At 41.2% G+C, this 22,843-nt stretch overlaps 2 protein-coding genes across 2 annotated transcripts in view; one reads left to right on the top strand and one right to left on the bottom strand.

Moving 5' to 3' along the window:
• neto2b (neuropilin (NRP) and tolloid (TLL)-like 2b) overlaps window positions 1-15,510 on the bottom strand; it is a gene marked incomplete at both ends in the record, with an annotated part of 35,051 nt that extends 19,541 nt beyond the window's left edge. The window contains 2 exons of the mRNA XM_080736891.1: window positions 12,060-12,241; window positions 15,122-15,510. Of these exons, the coding sequence (XP_080593017.1) occupies window positions 12,060-12,241; window positions 15,122-15,510 (571 nt within the window). The remainder of the gene's footprint in view (window positions 1-12,059; window positions 12,242-15,121) is intronic.
• A 2,064-nt stretch (window positions 15,511-17,574) lies between these two features.
• On the top strand, window positions 17,575-21,054 carry LOC308293736 (uncharacterized protein). Its single transcript, XM_080736354.1, has 2 exons — window positions 17,575-17,689; window positions 18,842-21,054. Exon 2 carries the CDS (start codon window positions 18,850-18,852, stop codon window positions 19,843-19,845), a length of 996 nt encoding a protein of 331 aa, XP_080592480.1. The 5' UTR covers window positions 17,575-17,689; window positions 18,842-18,849; the 3' UTR covers window positions 19,846-21,054.
• The last annotated feature ends 1,789 nt before the right edge of the window (window positions 21,055-22,843 follow it).

Here is a 22,843-nt window from a genome sequence, read left to right as displayed (position 1 = left end):
TGTGATGTAATTCGCATCACAGGACAAAGCCGCCTACAGGCCAAAATTTGGGAAAATATTTTAAACATTTGGGGATTATGAGAAGTAGAGACACATCTGAAGGTGATAAAGTTGATGTTGGGCAAGGTACATGCGTTATTGATTTTTGTATTATGTTTTTTAGACAATTGAACAACTGCTGAACGTGGAGTTACAGATGGAAACACACACACACACACACGGGGCGATTCTAATCACACACACACACGGGGCGATTCTAATTAAGGTTGTGGGATGTTAACTCCAGACACATACAAAACAGAAAAAGTACAAAACTATGGCTTTAACATTGACAAGTTCACGACACGTTGGGATAATATCTGCTATTTTTGATATATTTAGAAAAGAAATTGTGACACACTTTAAATAATTAATCTTTTCAGGTGGTTGGTCCGTGGCCTAATACTTTTATAATATTTGAGGGTCCTTGACATGAAAACGTTTGAGAACCACTGGTCTAGACCAGAGCAAGATCAAGACAGGTGTATGGGCCCTATAGGAATTGAAGAGCAGGGTGGTGAATATTGAAACTGAAGCATTCCATTTGGAGGACTGTAATTAGCATATTCATTAGTCTCTTATGCAACTGGTGGATCCTTTTAGTGTGCCTAAAGGGTGAAATTATTTTTCAAATTGGCCCAGGCTATGGGTGAGAGTTATACTGTAAATCACTCGTTCTCGCTCTCTTCTAGAAGTCTCCATTAGGTCTTCCTTTACTTTGTGTGTGGGATTGTGCATGAGCGAATGCATTTTGTAAGTGTGCATCTGTGTGTGCTTCTTTGCATGGGTGCATCTCATGTTACAAAATGATTGTCTGAGCGTAGATGTGAGCAGCAGGGTCAGGGATTATCATGTCAGACAGTTAAGTCACACACAAAGCCATGCACCACCATCATCACCACACAGAGCAGAGCAGGCCGGAAGAGAAGCAGTATAACAATGGATTCTAGAGGTTGTGGCCAGGGGCGTCACAAGGGGTAGGAAAGTGGGACTGAGTTACTAGGGCCCAAGGTGTTGGAGGGGCCTTAATTATTTTATACTTTAGCTATTGAAAAATAGCAGATATACAAGCTCACAGCACAGCACCGAGTGCGGCGCTGCGAGCTTGTATATCTGCTATTTTTGAAAAGTCGTGAAAATGTGTGCAAATCTTTGAATATATGTATTTTTTAAGCGAACATTTGTAACTCAAATTTTGCTTCTGGGGTGTCCCTGGAACTAAATATTTTGAGATGGGGGTCCGTGGCCAAATACATACCATTTTGGGGGTCCTGCACATGAAAAGGTTTGAGCTCCACTGACATCGAAACATAGGTTTTTCAAAAAAACCTTAGAAGGATTTGAAATATTCAAAGATTTTCATGATTTTTCAAAAATAGCAGATCTACAAGCTCGCAGATATCTGCTATTTTTCAATAGTTAAAGCACAGGGGCCCCACAGTGAATCCTTGTACCCAGGGCCCAGACTTTGGTGCGACAATTTGGTGCGACACCCCTGGTTGTGGCATACTGTTGATTCTACAAGTGGAATAAGGCTCCTGCCCAACACCCCCTGGTGACAGGTGCCGCCCTAACCCTGTAGGAATACATTTAGTAACAAATATCAACCACCCCCCACCGCGATCGATTCTAACCCCCAGACTCAGTGGTGGTGGGCAGCTACTTTACGTGACCAGAGCCCCCGATTAGTTTGATTTGACTTTTATTGCAAAGACGTCTGGAGTGTAGTTCCTTCTGGGAGAACACACTGGCTTCCTCTGTCAGAGACTATAGCTTTTTTTATTCTAACCCCTGATACATTTTCATTAGTTTAAAAGATGTGCTATAGCCCCTGGAACACATTTATGATGAAATACCACTGAGGTGAGACTGATCAAGCATTATTCAGGCACTCTGTACATGCTGGCAGACAGGGGACCTGCTGCGTGTTGGTATCTGTCATCATTTAATGCTAACTGTATAGGACTCGAGGGAGGATTTCTAAAGAAAGAGAGGCATGGTGGCACCCATCCAAGATGCTGAACTCTATACACCAAGGAGCCAATTATCCTTTCTGTAGAATTGGACACAATCCAATTCCAACAGACTAGAATCACAGAGAAACAGCATTGTTTATTTGTTTATTTTTACTGAACCAGAAACCATAACTAGCTATGTTATTATAGCAGATTAAATTATTATCTCAACCTGAAGACGTTTCATGACAGTTACATTGAAAACTTTTGAATCCCAATCCCAGGGCTCCAATCTAACTTTTTTAATTAGTTGCACTAGTATCTCCATCCTAGTGGATACAGGGCTACAGGGAAGTGGCTCCTGAGATTTTAAATGGATAGTCAGGCTGGAGAGACTGGATAACTTGGATCAGTGGTAAATGTTTCGGCTGGTTTCATTGCTGGAATTGGGGCAGCAAGCCAGGGTAAAAATGGATACTTATGAGATTGTGAATATTATTTGTGGAATATGAGGGCCTTGGGTTTTTCGTCATACAAGGCTTTGCAGGTTTAATATTGGGATATTGCGGAATACGAAGCTCTTGAGGTTTCATCATAGGAGGCTTTGTGAGTTAAGTGCACCCAAACCTTTTCACACAGCCTTATTGTCTCCACCAGCCGAAAGGCATGGGAGAGACTATGTTTTGAACGCAGCTTGTGATTCCAGAGAAATTCTCCTTTTGCACAAAGTAGTGCAATGCAAGATAGAGGGCGCCCTCTTTGAGTCACACCCTACCACTACTTCCTGTTCATCCACAGAGCATTGATTCTAGTCATTTTCTCCATCAGATTTCTTTTCACTTTTTTTCCCCAACTTTTATTATTTGGGATGGTAAAAGGATGAGGCACACAAATAAAATGTATTTTGACAAGTAATAAAAGTTGAAAAAGGTGAAAAGTAAGCATTTTAATCTAATGGAGAAAACAACTAGAATCAATGCTCTGTGGATGAACAGGAAGTAGTGGCAGGGTGTGACTCAAAGGGATCTGGTGCCCTCTCTTGCATTGCACTACTTTGTGCAAAAGGAGAATTCGGTATGCACATTCCCACTAGGTCAAGGAACAATGCCACTCTTTTAACATTGGCCTGTTATAGCGCCACCAGCAGGTCAACTTTTGCCAAACTATTTTTTGTAACAAAATGCCTCAAATCATGCATGCAGCATCACATTGTCGTTAAAGCCCAAAGAAAAGAAGACATGGCATCCTTTTCACATTTAGCGCCACCAGGACCTACCTGACCTGGTTGAGACCTGTGCTCGGAAGAGCACTGCTTCTAGTTTAGTGCTATCTTTTTGCCTTTTTTGTCTCACACGCACGCACGCACGCACACCTTTCCAGACGGCCCACAAAACTAGGTGCCATACCATGAAAACCCTCTAAGTTGTACTGCCATACTGACCAGTGACCACATTTGGCCCACAAATTCTGCAAAGGCGCAATGCAGAGATGCTTTATTCCACTGCCATCATGGTCTAGCAGAGGCTGATATGTGGATGTGGCTGCAATCCCGAGAAGGGGATGAATCTGATTACACAATTCTAATTATGGTTTATTGTACTGTTAAAAATAGCTTTGGACAATGACCGAAATACACGACCATATTGTAGGCTACTTATTTCATTAATATTAACCATAGGTGGAGAATATATAGCTATAGATGAAGATTCTCCCCATCCTATACGATGTGAGCTTTTGTGACAATTAATTTAAGAAGCTCAATTTAATAATCATGATGCTTGTCTGATCTTTTGTTGGTATTTTAAAACAAATGAACAGTTTTCTGTAATTAATTACAAACCAACCCTAGTTACTGACATATACTGCAATGCTGCTCAACAGGGAAATAAGCTCTGAAAAGCAATATGATTCAATATCGTAAAATAATCATCAATATAATGTTTAAATAACTTTGCAGCAATACTCTTTTAGATAGTGGGAGGGGATGTTGAGTTGAAAACAGTTCAATTATCCAATTGCATGACCATGACTGCTAAAATGTCCCTGGCTTAAAAGATTAAGGAAAAAGTCATAGTCCATGTCTTAATATTAATGAACAAAGAGAGAGCACTCAGAAAGGATCGGTTCACTCTCATTCCAAACCACAGAACATTTTCCACCATCCGGCCTTCATCAGTGTGTACAGTATAAATGTTAGCATTGGTAAATTGCAGATCTACAAATAAGAGATTTGGTGCGTAATGACCAGTAAAAGACAGTTTTGCAAAGAATAGAGGGTTGAAGTGGATAAAGGGGGAGGGTTGATCATAGCAGGTGGATGGATGTGTGTTTATCGGTTGCCAATCATTGTAATGACACCCACACCCGAGAAGACATCTACAGTATGAAGATAGACATCAATTACACATACTGTAATGATCTTATGATGATCCATTTTTTTGCTGCATGTTCATCACCTACCAATGGTTGCCTAATTCTGTTTCCCAATTTTCACCTATTATTCAATGTTAAATCTTTTTTTATATATATTTGTTTATAGGCCTACTTACACTTAATAATATGTCTCTAGTAGGCTATATACATTTTACAGTCTATGGTATATACTGTAGGCTACACGTCTCTGAGACATGCACTTTTGTGGTGAAAGGGTGAAAATCAATTAATGCTAAACTATAAAGCTTTACTGACACCTATGGGGCAAAAGATTTACAACTAACAAAAATATTCAGACAGACAGACCTACAGTATCAAAAATGGATAAATTCAGTCAAACCAAATGTGTACATTTAGACTACAACAAATAACATAAAGGTTAGATACCTTTTTAATTTCAATAAAGTGTTTCCTCAGGCTACACATTTTAAGTTCATCATAATAGTAGGCTACATACATAGTGGTGGACGATGTAGATCGACCCCACTGAGTACAGAGGCAAATATTTAATATTAAACTACGTAAGTGAATGCTGCTCAGTTTGTACTTGGGTTAAAGCACTGGAGTGCTTGCATTTACAAATGGCAACATATATATATATATTTTAATATTAATGCATTACTGTACATGATAGAATTCAGACATTTTCAAAACAAAGATTATCAATTCAATTTCATATCAATTAAAAAGAATTAGTGGCCTCAAAAGAAAGGTTATTTGAAATGTAATGTAGTGAAAGTCATACGTTTCCAAAACAACAAAACAAATACCCTCAAGTAAAGCAGAGATACTCAAAAAATGTAATTAAGTACAGTACTACTGAAGTAAATAGGCTACTTTACTGGCCACCACTCTCAGTAGCCTACTAAGTAATAGTTTGAACATTTGAAAATAAGATGCGTTCCTTGTGCATTGACATGTGTGGCCACTGCAAGGCGCTAACGGACAACGGTTATCTAACTCTAACGGACACCAATGGGGAGGGGGGGGCACCAGTGCCCACGTGAACCACAACAACAACAAGAATCTGCTATGCAATACTCTCATTACAAGAGGGAATATCCAATGACTCAGTACAAAAGGTCTGTTTAGAGTAACTTAATATGTCAGACTCAGATAAGCTTCGGCCATTGCCAACCTGGATGGCAAAGAAAGAAGACAAAAAAGCCACAGAAAAGGAGACACTGGGAGAAAGCAGGAAGCGAAGACGACTTGCAGGGTAAAACCATAGAGTATATATAAGGGGTAAAACCTCTATGGGTAAAACGCTAAATGTGATTCGTGGCTAACGCAAAACAATATCAAGTGACGTTAAAATGTAACGCAGCCCCTTCGCTAACCAATATTTTGTAACAAGTCAACTGCGTTGTTATTGATCTTTGTTTTGCAGAACCATATATTGTATGAATGAGAAAGAGCTAGTGGAAGCAGCCATTGCATACCTCGTCACCAATGACAAATGTGAAGATGGTGATTCCCGGATGGACCTTCAGGTGGCGCACTTTCTTCATATCTGTACTTTACTTAATTGTACAAACACACACACACACACACACACACACACACACACACACACACACACACACTTACTTATAAATTGTTGTGTGTGCCATAGTGTTGATCTCGTATTAACTGTTGGTGGGCATGTTGTACCCATGCAGTGCACATGCTATTTTACAGCTGTGGCATCATCCTAATAATGATTCTGCTACATAGGTTAAAGACAAGGCGAGGAAAGGAAGGAAGAAACCTTCTACAAAAAGGACAGCGAGAGACTCGACATCGGCTGGTCATTCCACTGATGTCCAGGACACGACATGCGTTTCAGAAACCGACATTGATCTTACTGAAGCAGAAACGCTGCCATACACCAACACCTCCAGTTGCCCAGAACGCCGCCAGCCTGAAGGACACAGTTTAAGCGCCTTGCAGGATCAAATTGATCCGGTGAACCCTGGGCTGGAGGCTGACAGAGCAGAGGAACACACTCATACGTCACCTTCACCTACAGCGGAAGAGGATGATGCCCTTCAGCTTGTGCGGGAGATTTTCTTCACCTGAGGAAGAAAAACTATGTTTGTAAATCACTGTAAATCCTGAGTGTTCATTTAAATGTGTGTGTACATTAACCTGAAAGGGTCAGTTTTTGTCACACTCTCAGATTTAAATATACACTTTTTCTTATTATTTTTAGATATTTTGGGGGCTTTTCTGCCTTTATTTATAGTTCAAAGTGGAGAGAGACAGGGAATAGGGGAGAGACATGCTGTATAGATTGTTGGGATTGGGACTCGAACCCATGATGCACTGGTGTCTGTCAGGCTGCTTATGTGCCTAGGTGACTGGACCGCTGGACCACGGCCCAGGCCACTCAGGGGCCTTTTCCAATTTCCACCTAAAGAACCAGTGCCGATCAACTTTCTTGGAACCTTGGTTCGTTCTTGCTAACCGGCCACAAACCGGCTTGCGTTTCCACCAGATTGAACCAGGGGAACCAAGGATTTTGTGGTTTCCGTTTCCGACCAACTTTTACGGTTCGGAACCTACTCGGTTCTCGGTGGAAAAGCTCACCTCTGGACTGGTTTATCCCATAGGCGGGAGAAAGAACCAGAACCGGTTCTTTGCTGGTCAAAAAGCGCCCTCAGAAGTTTACTTTGTGTCAACCAAGTGCTGTGGTCCCTAACCCTGGACCTATGAGAGCCCATCCTGGTTTTCTGTCCTACCTGGAAGTTGCATTTATCTGCCATATTTATTCTTATCAGTTGATCTGTCTAATCAAGCACTAGTTAGATTTGGAATGCCAGGTGAATGCAGTTAACCTACTGGTTTTCATAAAATTAGAAGTAACAGGCCCACATCAACATTTCATAATGGTAACCGCTGGTCTCGTGTCCTGTACATTTACCACATGAACTAGTGTCCCTATTATGGGCATGTCATGGCAAACAAACATTCAGCAAAAATGGCAGACCTACAATGAAGTATACACTATACAGTGTACTATAGGGTTAAAGATTAAATCTACCCTAAAACAGATGTTGTATATGATGTTCATGTCATGATGTATTATCATGAACAGGAATGAAGACAAGACTAGAGCTGCTCCAGTTCAGATGAACATTACCCACCCACACTGATTTTATAGTGATTCATAACTTCTACTTTTTACGAGAGTTGAGCAGCTGTAGGTTTTGTTTACTTCTTTACTTTGGGTGACAGTTGTTCACAGTTATTGAGACCATGGAGTAAGTAAAGTGTACTGTATTTATATAGCACATTTACAAACACAAGGCATAAAAACACATTCTATAAAATGTAGTCGATTAAAGGAATAGTTGGCGCAATCCTCAAGTATTATTTGTGCCATAAAAATGAAACCCTGCTTCACCAGTAGCAGATCTTCTTCCCAGAATTTTTATTTTGTGTTAATTCTGGGAAGGGTTAGTTGATCTGTCACTTCTGGATTCATTATGTAAAATGCAAGAACATGTATTTGGCACTAAAGCATAGAGTGATCACCAATATTTTTAAATAAATTCCAAATGGAAGTGCCAGTGCAGACATCTGAGAATGTACATAATGTGTATAGGGCTGTCACGATTAGCACATTTTACATAACGATTAATTGTCACTCACATAATTGCGATTAACGATTTAATTGTGTTTCTGTCGTTGACAATTACATTTCTGTTTGGCTTGTGGGCTTTGAAGTTGCACATGGTAGATATGATACATAACCTAAATATACAAAGAAGTGAAGGACATATTTGACAACTTTATACTTCAAAAAGAACATTGATAGTGGAAATAGCCGATCTACAAGCTCACAACCCGTCGCACTGCGACGCGTTGTGAGCTTATAGATCTGCTATTTCCACTACATTTTTAAAGTGTTTGAAGCTATATGAACATTTCTCAACATGGAAAACGATTATGGCGATTATGCAAAACAATTGCGATTACCTCAAATAATCAGCGATTAGACGATTATGTAATAATTGTGACAGCCCTAAATGTGTAATGTGTTAAGCTTTCTTAGTTTAAGCTATAACCCTGGCAGCTGCATTCTGAATGAGCAGTAGCTGTCTGTCTTTTTGGGGGAGACCTAAGAGGAAGCCATCAGTGATGGGAGAAGTACTCAAATAGAGGGTATGTGCATGCATAAAGTGAATGGCAAATCGAGTGGCAAAGTGAGAGACAATGTTAGTTTAACGTTAAATGCAATCAGATAGTACTTTTCTGTTTGGATTTATGGGCTGTCAAGGCCAGTAAGTATTTCTTTGCCACTCAGTAGGCGTTCCCGCATAACTTCCGGGTTTGATGATGATGTCACACGCATATACCCTCTATTCTAGTAAAAGTAGCAAATAGCAATAGCTAAATATAAATTAAGAAATAAAGGCCTCAAAATGTACTACAGTACCAAGGTAAACTGCTCATTAGGAAAGGCCTATTACACAAAAAGTTCAGCCTAATACGGTTATTAAAAGTGACGTAATGGACCTTTCCCGGCTCCGCCCCCTCCAAAAGCTGCGTCCGACCACTATCACAGCGCGCCGCTATTGGCTTCATTCACTTCAATGGGAAATACGGCGGATTGTACACACATTTTACACATTAAATACTAATTCAGTGTTGGACCCAGAGCTTCGAAATCTCTTCCAATCCATCAACAAGGCCTGGATCTGCATTGGAAAAAATATTTAGACCTTTAAACTTTTAAAACAATACGACATAGGAATATATAAGGTCGCAGCAGAGGAATAAGGAACATGTCCATGGTTGCTGGACCACAGAAAGCCGTTTCAAACCAATTTAAATATGAATGGACTGTATTGGCCTAAACGACAATAACCCGTGACTACAAACACCTTATTTGTTATGTTAAATAGCAACTGATACATATGTAATGTACGTCTGTGAATGTCTGAATGAACAGGGGTAGCGACGCGAAGTGTTGTATTTCAACTCTGCTTTCGACTGCAGGCTGTGGGTAGGGGCGTCACAAGGGGGGGAAAAGTGGGACTGACTTACCAGGGCCCAAGGTGGAAGGGCCTTAATTATTTTAGACTTTATCGATTGAAAAATAGCAGATATACAAGCTCATAGCGTGGCACTGAGTGCCGCGCTGCGAGCTTGTAGATTTGCTATTTTTGAAATCCCACGATGAAGAACATTCATGTGGGCCCACAGCGAATCCTTGTACCCAGGGCCCAGAATTTGGTGCGACACCCTTTCCTCTCCCTCTGCGTCTCGGCAGCTAAACTTGTCAGGAATCGCGAACATTTCACGCCAGAGATATCAAATAAGATTTATAAGCAATCGGCATGATAAGAAACAGGTAGCCTACATTTGAAGCAGTTTATTCTGGTTGGTTGTTTGTGTAATGGAGAGTAATAGCCTCTAAACAAATCAGTGAAAAGTGAAAACGGCTCTGTATAGGTCCAGCAGACAGGCGATTTCCTCATTCTGCTGTTGCGTCCTTATATATTCCTTTGTCGTATTGTTTTAAAAGTTTAAAGGTCTACATATTTTTCCAATGCATATCCAGGCCTTTGTTGACGGATTGGACGAGATTTCGAAGCTCTGGGTCCAAAACGGAATTAATATTTAATGTGTAAAATCCGCTGTATATCCATTCAAGTGAATGGTGCGGCTGTGATTCTGGTCGGAGGTCTCGGCGGAGAGGTGGGGGCGGAGCTCCCGGGAGTGGTTCATTGGTTAATGTATGTTTTGTCATCTAAATCCACAAAGTAATTTGGAACTAAAGTTTTCAAATTGTAGTTGAGTATTATTATTATTATTTTGCCTCTGATATGTATTGGAGCAGAAAATCAAATATAGAAAAAATAGACGTAGGCTACACAAGTAAAGTATTCTCATGTAAGTACCTCTGTAAACTGTAACTACAGTACTTGCATAAATGTACTTAGTCACCACCACCGGAGACCATAATAGTAGTCTAACCTGCTGGAGATAAAGTCATGTTTTACGAAGACTTGTTTGGACTTGAATCCTCCAATTGTAATCCTGTGATATTTGCATTGTGGAGTAACCTAGTGTGTAATTCCTGTTTTCTGTCTCCCAGGTTACTTATACTACCATGAATGCAAACCTTGCCAACATGTCACTTTAAAGCTGCAAGCTATCACTATCATATCAAAACTGATCCAAATTCAACAATAGCAGAAGCTCAAGACTTGCTAGTTTGTGCTGCAAATCAAGCTTGCATATCTTATGCTTTTGATTCTTTGTGTGGCACTGTAGCATGATCATTTAATTTACTAAAATATGGAGATAAGAGGTTTCTGCCAACAACTTATGAGCTTAGGCAGTTCTACTTGTCAAGCTGGATTGCAGCTTTAATATTTTAAAAAAGAATATAAATTTGTATTATATTTAGCTTAACCGAATAAAAAAAAAAAAAAAAAAAGGAACATCACATGGTGAAAGTCCTTTGCCTTGTGCAAGCTGTTTTTATGGAAGGAATGTAGGCCATGATTGAAGATGATTAATTATCATAAATGGGTTTCTCAGACCAAAAACATATACACAAAAATTGTCAGAATGCAGCAAATATCCAAACAATTTTGCTTAAAAAAAAAAGAAAGAAAAAAAAAAACATAAAAGATACCTCATCAAAATGTCAATATGTCACAAGACGGTAGCATATTGAATCTATTATTAATTATTTACAGTCTGAAAAACGAAATATAGGCTATTCATTTATAAAATAATGTACTTTTGCCTTGTGCAAGGTGTTTTTAGTAAATGAGTAAAAGTAGGCCATAATTAAACCTGCCTACCTGTGACATAATCGTTAGGCAGGTTTTTTTTTTACGTGAAAACAATGACTTCCATTATCCACAAGTTTCCCAAGGAGTTTGTGGATGTAAAAGGGGGTGTGTTAATGTGGGCTTCACTTCTTCCACACAGCTGATTCAAATCACTTAACAAAGATCAAGTAATCACCATGCAGAGATTCAGGTGTACAGCAGCAACAGCAACCAGTCAGAATGAAACGGCTAGAGGAACAGGAAGTGATGCCCAGCCCACCTTACACGCAATGGCTCATGGGACACAGGAATCTTGTGGATAGTGTGCTAACTTTCCAAGAATATAATTACAAGCTAATAGAAACTACAGCCTTTCTCTTCCTTTAAAGTTAGCATGCAGAAATAGAAGCCGATTGTTCTTTCTTAAATATTAATACGATAGTTTGAACTCTGACCAAACCTGCCTACAGACTCTGATAGGCAGGTTTCTGTACTGCCCACTGCACATCTCTAAAACAGTCTCAAAATCAAAAACCTAACATCAGATGTTCATAACTGTATATGTGTTGACCTTTTCCCAAGATTCAAGAAATTTGTTTTATCAGACCAACAAGGGAGCCAAACAGAATTTTACAGAATGCAACAAGAAATATCCAGACAAATTATACAAAACAGTAGAAAACAAATGAATACAAAAAAATAAACAAACAAAAAAAACAGTTCAACGCCTGGCTGAAAATGTATCGCTCATCAGCCTCTATTCTGGCAGGCAGAGCCAACCGTGATGTGAGAGCCAGTTCAGCAGGCACACACAAACATACATAGAACCAAACAGTCATGTCAGCCAAGCTCACACGCCACCAGTACAGGAGCACAAACGCAGCAAGGCCCACCAGGGTGGAGAGGCTGGACACAGCCTGGCACGAAACACTGCACCACTGTGCCCCTCGGTCCTCAGCATAGGCAGAGAGCAGCATGGCCAGCAGGGCAAAGCTCACCAGCACCAGTGGAGAATACACACCCAGGATGATGGTGATCCTGAGAATGTTAACAATTGTCTCAGGAAGTGCAGATCCACTGGCTGGCTGAAAAGGACTGATGGAGGCTTCGTTGGAGACGATGAACAAGCCATGGTAAACTAGGAGAGCGGTTAACATTTGGAAGAGGATGATGATGAGGAGCGACAGTGTAACCCACCACTGTCTTTCTGAAGTCTTCATCATCACATGGGGGCCCCTCTGAGAGGTGATTACCATGGTTGAAGTCTTCTGACCTCTTGTCTATAGCAGGGGTCTTCAACGTTTTCAGGCCAAGGACCCCTAAGTTGAGAGAGATGAAGCAGGGACCCACACCACTTTTTCATAGATTACATATAGTTTAACCTTTTGACAGCACAATCATCAGTGTATTTTGGATTCATGTCAATTTGTGTTTTCAGATATTTAACTTGAACCATCAATACAATAAACTTGGCCTTTCACTCTGTACATAGTGTGCTCTTTTTTTCCCCTCTACACCAAACCTCTTTGCCAAAAATAGCTGATCTACAAGCTCACAACACCTCCCAGTGCGAGGCATTGTGAGCTTGTAGATCTGCTATTTTTGGCTAAAGTTCTGTATGAACACTACTGGACCACACAAAGATTTGGAGGCCCCTGTAGTAACTCTGAGGACCCCCTAGGGGTCCCTGATCCCCTGTTGAAGACCCTTGGTCTATACAGCATAAGAAGAAAACCAGGGTAGTTTCAGCCCACTCAAACTGACAGATTAGCAAATCATTGAAAATAAATGTTTAGCAGTGAGATATTTAAACTGGCGTTTAAATAGCAGAGTGAAAGTTAAGAGTTTACTGCAGTTACATTTTGTAAAAAATATTACAATGATTGGGTATTTAATGCCTACATTTTCTAATTCATAATTACCTTCTAGTAGAATTATTTATTCTGGTTCCAAGTCCTGTGAAGAAACAGCCTCGAATAAGATAGATGACTGTAAGGTTGTTCAATAACTTGAAGTAACACTCACTCTGCAAAGCAATGTTCAACTTCAACTTAGAAAGTCAGCTGATCATGACAGGTGCTCAGATAAAGTCATGGATACGTTGTTCTATGACTTGTTTGGACTTGAATCCTCCAATTGTAATCCTGTAATATTTGCATTGTGGAGTAACCTAGTGTGTAATTCCTGTTTTCTGTCTCCCAGGTTACTTACTACCGTGAATGCAAACCTTGCCAGCATGTCACTTTAAAGCTGCAAGCTATCACTATCATATCAAAACTGATCCAAATTCAACAATAGCAGAAGCTCAAGACTTGCTAGTTTGTGCTGCAAATCAAGCTTGCATATCTTATGCTTTTGATTCTTTGTGTGACACTGTAGCATGATCATTTAATTTACTAAAATATGGAGATAAGAGGTTTCTGCCAACAACTTATGAGCTTAGGCAGTTCTACTTGTCAAGCTGGATTGCAGCTTTAATATTTTAAAACAGAATATAAATGTGTATTATATTTAGCTTAACCGAATTTAAAAAAAGGAACATCACATGGTGAAAGTCCTTTGCCTTGTGCAAGCTGTTTTTATGGAAGGAATGTAGGCCATGATTGAAGATGATTTATTATCATACATGGTTTTCTCAGACCAAAAAAGATACACAAAAATTGTCAGAATGCAGCAAATATCCAAACAATCCTAATTTGCTTAAAAAAAAGAAGGGAAAAGAAACTCATCAAAATGTCAATATGTCACAAGACAGTAGCATATTGAATCTATCATTAATTATTTACAGTCTGAAAAACGAAATATAGGCTATTCATTTATAAAATATTTTACTTTTGCCTTGTGCAAGGTGTTTTTAGTAAATGAGTAAAAGTAGGCCCTAATTCATAAACCTGCCTACCAGTGACATCATCGTTAGGCAGGTTCTTTTTTTTTTTTTACGTGAAAACAATGACTTTTTCTTACATTGATGCTCCAACATATTATCATGCAAGCACCAGTTAAAGTTACTTTCCACCCATCATATACTGTGTGCACAGTGCACACCCCATATCCCACACACTGCACATAATTTCGGAGCTCATATCTTTGAACGGGTAAGGGCTAGTTATCCACAAGTTTCCCAAGGAGTTTGCGGATGTAAAAGGGGGTGTGTTAATGTGGGCTTCACTTCTTCCACACAGCTGATTCAAATCACTTAACAAAGATAAAGTAATCACCATGCAGAGATTCAGGTGTACAGCAGCAACAGTAACCAGTCAGAATGAAACTGCTAGAGGAACAGGAAGTGATGCCCAGCCCACCTTACACACAATGGCTCATGGGACACAGGAAACTTGTGGATAGCGCGCTAACCTTCTTATTATAACTCTATGGTGCAAACTTTCCAGGAATATAATTACAAGCTAATAGAAACTACAGCCTTTCTCTTCCTTTAAAGTTAGCATGCAGAAATAGAAGCCGATTGTTCTTTCTTAAATATTAATACAATAGTTTGAACTCTGACCAAACCTGCCTACAGACTCTGATAGGCAGGTTTCTGTACTGCCCACTGCACATCTCTGAAACGGTCTCAAAATCAAAAACCTAACATCAGATGTACATAGCTGTATGTGATGACCTTTTCCCAAGATTTAAGATCTTTGTTTTATCAGACCAATAAGGGAGACAAACTGAATTTTACAGAATGCAACAAGAAATATCCAGACTTGAAATTATACAAAACAGTAGAAAACAAATGAATACAAACAAATAAACAAACAAAAAAAACAGTTCAACGCCCGGCTGAAAATGTATCGCTCATCAGCCTCTATTCTGGCAGGCAGAGCCAACCGAGCTGTGAGAGCCAGTTCAGCAGGCACACACAAACATACATAGAACCATACAGTCATGTCAGCCAAGCTCACACGCCACCAGTACAGGAGCACAAACGCAGCAAGGCCCACCAGGGTGGAGAGGCTGGACACAGCCTGGCACCAAACACTGCACCACTGTGCCCTTCGGTCCTCAGCATAGGCAGAGAGCAGCATGGCCAGCAGGGCAAAGCTCACCAGCACCAGTGGAGAATACAAACCCAGGATGATGGTAATCCTGAGAATGTTAACAATTGTCTCAGGAAGAACAGATCCACTGGCTGGCTGAAAAGGACTGATGGAGGCTTCGTTGGAGACGATGAACAAGCCATGGTAAACTAGGAGAGCGGTTAACATTTGGAAGAGGATGATGATGAGGAGCGACAGTGTAAACCACCACTGTCTTTCTGAAGTCTTCATCATCACATGGGGGCCCCTCTGAGAGGTGATTACCATGGTTGAAGTCTTCTGACCTCTTGTCTATAGCAGGGGTCTTCAACGTTTTCAGGCCAAGGACCCCTAAGTTGAGAGAGAGAGATGAAGCAGGGAACCCCACAACTTTTTCATAGATTCCATAGTTTAACCGTTTGACAGCACAATCATCAGTGTATTTTGGATTCATGTCAATTTGTGTTTTCAGATATTTAACTTGAACCATCAATACATAATAAACTTGGCCTTTCACTCTGTACATAGTGTGCTCTTTTTTCCCCTCTACACCAAACCTCTTTGCCAAAAATAGCTGATCTACAAGCTCACAACACCTCCCAGCGTGAGGCATTGTGAGCTTGTAGATCTGCTATTTTTGGAGCGGTGAAAGCGCTCCCAATGAACAGGTATATCCGTGGGTATGTGGCTGGCTGGCTGGCTGGCTGGCTGGCCCTGTCCGTAGCCTGGGCAATACCTTGAGTGGCCACACACAACACACTAGTTAAAGGAGGGGCGCTGTTTTGTGCAGGCCAGGCACACTCACCACTCACTCACAGGCACAGTTTACACTCACTCACTCACTCACATAGGGTACAGCTGCTCAAATTCACCGCTCCACTTCGAACCGAGGTTTGATTTTTGGCTAAAGTTCTGTATGAACACTACTGGACACTAGGGTTTAAGTGGTTAATATAAAAAAGGAGAAAAAAGTTTCTATCACACAAAGATTTGGAGGCCCCCCTGTAGTAACTCTGAGGACCCCCTAGGGGTCCCTGATCCCCTGTTGAAGACCCTTGGTCTATACAGCATAAGAAGAAAACCAGGGTAGTTTCAGCCCACTCAAACTGACAGATTAGCAAATCATTGAAAATAAATGTTTAGCAGTGAGATATTTAAACTGGCGTTTAAATAGCAGAGTGAAAGTTACAAGTTTACTGCAGTTACATTTTGTAAAACATATTACAATGATTGGGTATTTAATGCCTACATTTTCTAATTCATAATTACCTTCTAGTAGAATTATTTATTCTGGTTCCAAGTCCTGTGAAGAAACAGCCTCGAATAAGATAGATGACTGTAAGGTTGTTCAATAACTTGAAGTAACACTCACTCTGCAAAGCAATGTTCAACTTCAACTTCTAGAAAGTCAGCTGATCATGACAGGTGCTGACTCATGATCATATGATATCACTTATCAAAATACACCAGAGGGTAGCCCTGAAAATTATGACTATCATATGATAGTCATGTATTCAGGGCTAACCAGAAGGCTACTTATCGTTGCATTTTTACTTTCAGTTTTGCTATGAGCTGTTCCAAATTCAGCTGCGTAGGCAAACTAGGCATATCAAACTTTTAAAGTGCTCGTTTGAGTTGGCCAAGTAGCAATTAAACACTCATAACTGCAGGCATTTGACCACAGCACGTCGTTAATTGGACAATAATAACAGCTTGATGTATATGCTTCGGTGCGCGACACCGCCATACGACGATGTAGCCTATTCGGCAATCTGGGAGTTCCTTTGTTTCGAACAACCCAACTGTTAAAAGTTAATTCAATTAAAACGCTACTGGAGTGGAGCGTGTGTTTACGTCGAAGCCTGTGCATGTGCGGGTTGTTTAGTCTTGTTGTTGCTGACTTGCTGTAGATCAGTGGCTCCCAAATGAGCTGAGTAATCGTCAATCGATAGGAAATTAAGGTCATTTTGGGGTGAACTACTCCTTTAAACATTTGTTTTCTAACTTTCTTAGATTTTTATTTTTATTTCTTCATGACATTCCTGAAAAAAAATCATTGAATTTGTTTTGAATTCATTAAAATGTTTGCATTTTTTGGCAATGTTTTTTGAAAATATTTGGAATAATAATAATTTTAAAAAAAATGTAGGAAACAAAAAAACAAAGGGGGACCCATAAATGTAACGTCTGTGACGCACAAACGGGTCCCGGCCCACTGTTTGGGAACCCATGTGTTCTAAACAAATGCACGAGCAGTGAGTGTGGAGCTGAACGAACGAGCGCGCACGACGCGCGTCCCCCTTTCGCAAGTTCTATTGGCGGTGTCGCGCGCACAGCTCTCCCTCAGTTTCGAGCGTCCCTCAGCAAGTCATGAGAGCACCGTGTCTCCTGTGCATGTCTTCTTAGCTCTCTCCCCAGCGTGCTCTCATTCTTTTTTTAATTAAAGTCGTCGAAAAACACGCATAAGGTGGGTTCGCAGTTTTCCTTTGTTCAATGCACGCTTCAAATTGTCGTTTTCACTCTTAAACTCGCATGTGTTTTTAACTGCTTTTTTCTACTGTAGACAGCTTGTTCAGTTCAGCACGATAGGGAGGCGGGGTCGTCTGCAAGCTAGAGCTGCTCCTTTGTTCTTTGTGTTTTAATCTTTATATCATAACCGGTCGTCCTTTCACTGTCCACTCATTAACTACACTTAACACGCTGATATGTGACTCTAGGATGCTCTTTCGAGGTGTTGGTATCGTTTGCAAGGTGTAAAAAAAAAAGTGAGTTTGGTTGGGAATGTGATCCGTTGGTTCTAATGGGCAGCAGCTAGATAGAAGGTGTGGCAACCGAGTGAGAAATCAAGAGGAGAAAAACAATCGGGCTCGTTTGATAAGCGGTTTTAATTTCCACGAACGATCATCGATTTGCGAGCGTTTATTCAACATATGTCAAAGCTTGTCCGACATTATCTCGCGAAGGGTTAACATTTAATAGTGCCTTTAATAGTTGTGATATTCTGAAATGTATTTATACATTAAAAAGTAGGAAGTGGTAACAAATTAGGCCTATATGTTTTAATAATTGTTTGTGTTTACGGGAATCACAAACAGGGATTTAATGGACGTGCATTTACAGTGCTCGTCTTCTCCCTATACCATAAGCACACGTGATAGCAGTTGGGGAGAAGGGAAGAGTACATCATGTTCCAATACATGCAACCTTGCATCTCCTTGGCGTTCATGTGCTCTGCACACTAAGTGCACAGATTGCCTTTTTACGAATGCTTTCATTACAGTCTAAATGACATGTGCGAGCGCTCATTCGGACCTAGTAAAACAGTTTGTTTGTGTTCAAGAGTCAAGGCGATGTTCGACACGTTGCGTGAAGTCTTGTAAAGTTTTGCAAGATATTTTTTTGCGCAAGACTAGATCGGAGGAAGGGCAGGGTATAAATCCTCTCCTCAATGAAGTTGCATAATAATCCTATTTAAATTCATAACTAGACCTACCACTTCTACCACAGAAATAAGTCGGGGCAAATTGTGAATCCCTCTGTGTACTGCTGCAATCGGAATTGCATCACCCGTGTGGCTGATTTATCTGTCTGTGTGTGTCTTGGCAAATTTAACTCCTAGGCTCAGCCATGGGAAAAGCCTTCAGCAAATCGGTCTCACCCAACAAGGCTGAACCTGCTGCCACCCAACCAAAGCCTGCAGAGGCCGCGCCAGCTCCCACACAGCAGGTAGAGGCCTCGGTGATCCCCCCGGTTCAGGAAGCTGCAGTGCCCGAGAAACCAGAAGCTGCTGTGGTTGAGGAGCCAGTGGCAGCAGAACCAGCGGAACCAGTTGTCGAATCGGTACCAGAGACCAAGGCAGAGCCAGAGCCAGAACCAGAGGTCCCCGCCGCCCCTGTCCCAGTGGTGGAAGATGTCGTACCAGAGGTCCCTTCCTCCCCACTCCCAGTGGAAGAGGTGGTTGTACCAGAACCAGTGAAGGAAGTCCCAACACAGGCTGAACCAGAACCAGAACCAGAGCCCCTAGTCACAGTCAGTGAACCACCAGCCCCGGAGCCTGTGGTGGAGCCAGAACCTGTACCAGAGCCAGAACCTGTACCTGAGCCTGTACCAGAACCAGAGGTAATCCCAGCGGCTCCAGAGCCTGTCGTGGAGGCAGAACCAGAACCTGCTTTGGATGAGCCAGTAGACCTCCTCACCCAAGAGTCCGTCCCTCTCTCGGCCCCTCTGGTAGATCTGGGTGTCCCTGATTTCGCCGTCACCGCGGCTCTCGACACGCCTCTCGTCCCAGACCTCAGCGCTGACCCAGCCAGTCCACTCGAGCCCACAGATGTCCTCGGGGATGAGGGTTGTCAAGACGGTATCGAAGCCGCTGTGAATTCCGCTGCCAGCCCAGAAGAGCCAGAGGAATCTACGCCGGAGGTGCCAGCAGAGCTAGTGAGTGAGGGCATGGAGAATGTGGAGCAGCCTCTGTGTGATGTCAACCAGGAGGAGGTGAGCGACGGACCCTTAAAGCACTTAGACCTGACAGGAAATGGCTTCATGAATGACCTCATTCCCAACGATGTCCAGGTCCCTGACGACATTCCTATTGCCGACGTTAGCCTCTCCAATGAGCTGATGTGAGCCGCTGGCAAGGGAAGCAAATGAAACCCAGAGATTAATGGACAATGACGATCTGAGAAAGCTTCTTAACCCTTTACTGTGTGAATTCTGAAAATACCATGAAACCATTTTTTTTCTTACCTGAAGTGGTCTAATAAAGGGATACGATGTTGACATTTTCAATGTTCCCATATGGTGACACTGAAAGATGCTGTAAAATGCTTTATCTCCTTCATGATTCTTATTTCAGCTCTGGGCCCAACTTTTTTCTTTTTAACTGCATCAACATCCCTGTTACAACTTAATGTCCCTTTTGACAGGTTTGACTAGAATTTATTTTTGAAAAGACATTACACAATAGAGGTTTAAGGTTGAGCATTAAGATTCATGTTCAGGTCATGGGCTTACACTCAAATGCGCTAGATCTGTCACTACACTATTGTGGTCTTAAGGGAATATAGATGGCAAATCATTCTGATCCTGATAATCAACAGCATTTCTTTCTTCTACAAAATGACTCAGACCAGCCTAGGGTATGTGTTCTGTTTTGGTTTTAATATCTCAGTGCCATTTCATGTGTTTTTCTCTTACCTTTATGCATGTCATGCACATTTGTAAAATTTGATATCTAACCTTGTGTAACTGATGAAACATTAAGTGAACATAGAGTTATTGTAGGAGAAATGCCTGCATTGGTTTTTAGAGGAGACCCTGCCTGGAGCACTTTGCTGCCTCACCAAAAGGGTGGGCGGAGTGTAAGAAGGGACACACCTCTAGCTGAAGGAAGGGATTTGAACCAACCAAAGTGTGGCATTGGGTTAAGGGAAATGAGGGGCGAAACAACAGAAAATGCATAATTGGATTTTCATTGTTTAGAAAGGCAAAAGGGAAATAACTGCTTTCTGAGGATATGGTGATGTAGGTATATTAACACTACTTCTGTGTCAATGCTGAGGGAAATTTAGTGAACACAGGCACAAAGGGGGCAGGCAAGGCAGAGTAGCAGACCAATCAAAGCAGTGGAAGCCAAGAGTTCAGCAAAATCTCTGTACCATATTGTCCAGCAGCTCGCTAGCTGGAGAGATGATTGAATCGGTCTGTGTGCTGTGATACTCAACGCTTGGACTCTAATATTCCTCTTTCTAACTCTGTGAAACAGAGTAAGTGACCTTATTGTTTTTTTCTCAAAGGTGAGAAACAGTGGGGGAATGTATATTTCAGGCGATGGCTTGGTTGTGAAAATAAAGTTAAAAGATTATTCCACCTCAACATGTGTTTGGACTCTGAATACTTTATAAAGTTTACCACAGCATATTTTCAGGTTCTTGTGACTCCAACAATGCCATAAATAAGACAGTTGAGTTTGACATGTAATAAATTGTACAGACATGCACTGTGAGAGTACAACTTGGTTAACCAGTAACTCGGTGAGATTGGAAAAACCTGTTAGGTTTCTGGGGGGGGGGATGCTTTAGAGAGATATGACTTACCAACCAGTCCCTCAATGTGTTTGGATCAATCAACAGTAGTGACTAGTCTTACAAATAACATCAATGATTAGCAGTATACTATCATTAGTTGTAAGTATTGAAGTCTGCATTTGTCACTTTTCAAAATGAGCCTAATTTATTTGTCGTACCAACTTTGAATTATTTACAACTTTCTTTTGTCGTGTGTGACTTTTACGATGAAATATGGCTTTATTGTGATATGCTTGAATTGTGGACAGGGAAGGGAGAAGTGTCTTGATGGTACTTCAAGTACACAAGTCATGGATTTACTGCCCTGTTCTGAAGAACCAACATTAGGTAGACCACCAAGAAGTGTATACAGATTAAGATGTCTGTTCAACTCATTAGTTAGAAGAGTGTGGGGTTTTAGCTCAAGTAAATAAGCAGAGGAACCACGAGTGTGCGTGTGCACATATGGATCTTCTGTTCCCCTGCAAAGGGAGTTTCCTCTTTCTTCATGTTACATAAGACACAGTTTATCAGCCCGGCCCTCAACCAACACGGGCGCGCGCACGCACACACACACACACACGCACACATGTTGTACACATGTTCTAAACACAGACATGTGTGTCTGTGCACATGAGAATCCAAGTTCCTGCTAACACGGTACATCACATGCAAAAAGAGACAGAGGCTTCTCACAGTGAACTGGCAGATGAATGTGGGAGAGAGAGAAAGGGGGGGGGGAGGCGAAGTAGCATTCTTTCCAGAGGAAAGGGGGATTTCGGGGGGTCTAGGTCAAAAGTCTCCAATGTGACTGCCGCAGTGCATGTGAAATCTGCTCCTCACATACCTCTCCCACCACACTCTTCCCTGCTCCCACCACATTACTCTCCTAACTTAACTACCCACACTGAACTATTCAGCCTGGCTTAAAATAGATGAATGCAAAGATGGATATTAATTAACGGTGTGTTAATGCGTGGTATTTATTTATTTTAGCTGTTTTTTGTTTTGTTTTTTTGCTTACTTGAATACTTCATTAGCTGTACACATAGGAAAAGCACAAGACAGTACAGTTCAGATACAAGGTCTATTAATGGGATTTAAACCCAAGAAAGCACTATGGCTTGTTTACATGAAGTAAGCAATACTACATAAATGTGCATGCCATTCTTCTGAGCCATTTCCTTCCAGTACAAACAGTTCACCCACTAGCCATGTGATTGAACTTCAAGAAACGTTTACACCCCATTGAGCTTAATGTCTTTAATTGATTATTGTTCTGTACCAGACATTCCCTTTGAGTGCTTCTACAGTCATGTGTTAATTCTCTGCAGAAATATACACTAATCAATGCAACACACATGCAGGGGTGTATAGGGAAAGTTAATGCAAAGGTTTTTGATCAGCGTGGAACATTGTGTAAGTTTACTGATTCAAACTGTCTGCAAGCAAAGGAAGAGCATTTGACTCCCTACATTTTAGCCACATTCCTGTTTAACTCTCAGGATTATGCCTTCTACAGCCCCTCCTAGCTGTAACAGCCTGAGCCTCAGGGCAGG

Source organism: Nannobrachium achirus (assembly GCF_963921795.1).
Source record: "Nannobrachium achirus genome assembly, chromosome: 11".
Lineage (NCBI taxonomy): Eukaryota > Metazoa > Chordata > Actinopteri > Myctophiformes > Myctophidae > Nannobrachium > Nannobrachium achirus.
This window is presented reverse-complemented; position numbering and strand designations above follow the sequence as displayed.

Bases quoted from the DNA above. Each gene is read 5' to 3' on its own strand.
- LOC308293736 (XM_080736354.1), top strand. From the start codon at position 18,850: ATGGGAAAAGCCTTCAGCAAATCGGTCTCACCCAACAAGGCTGAACCT.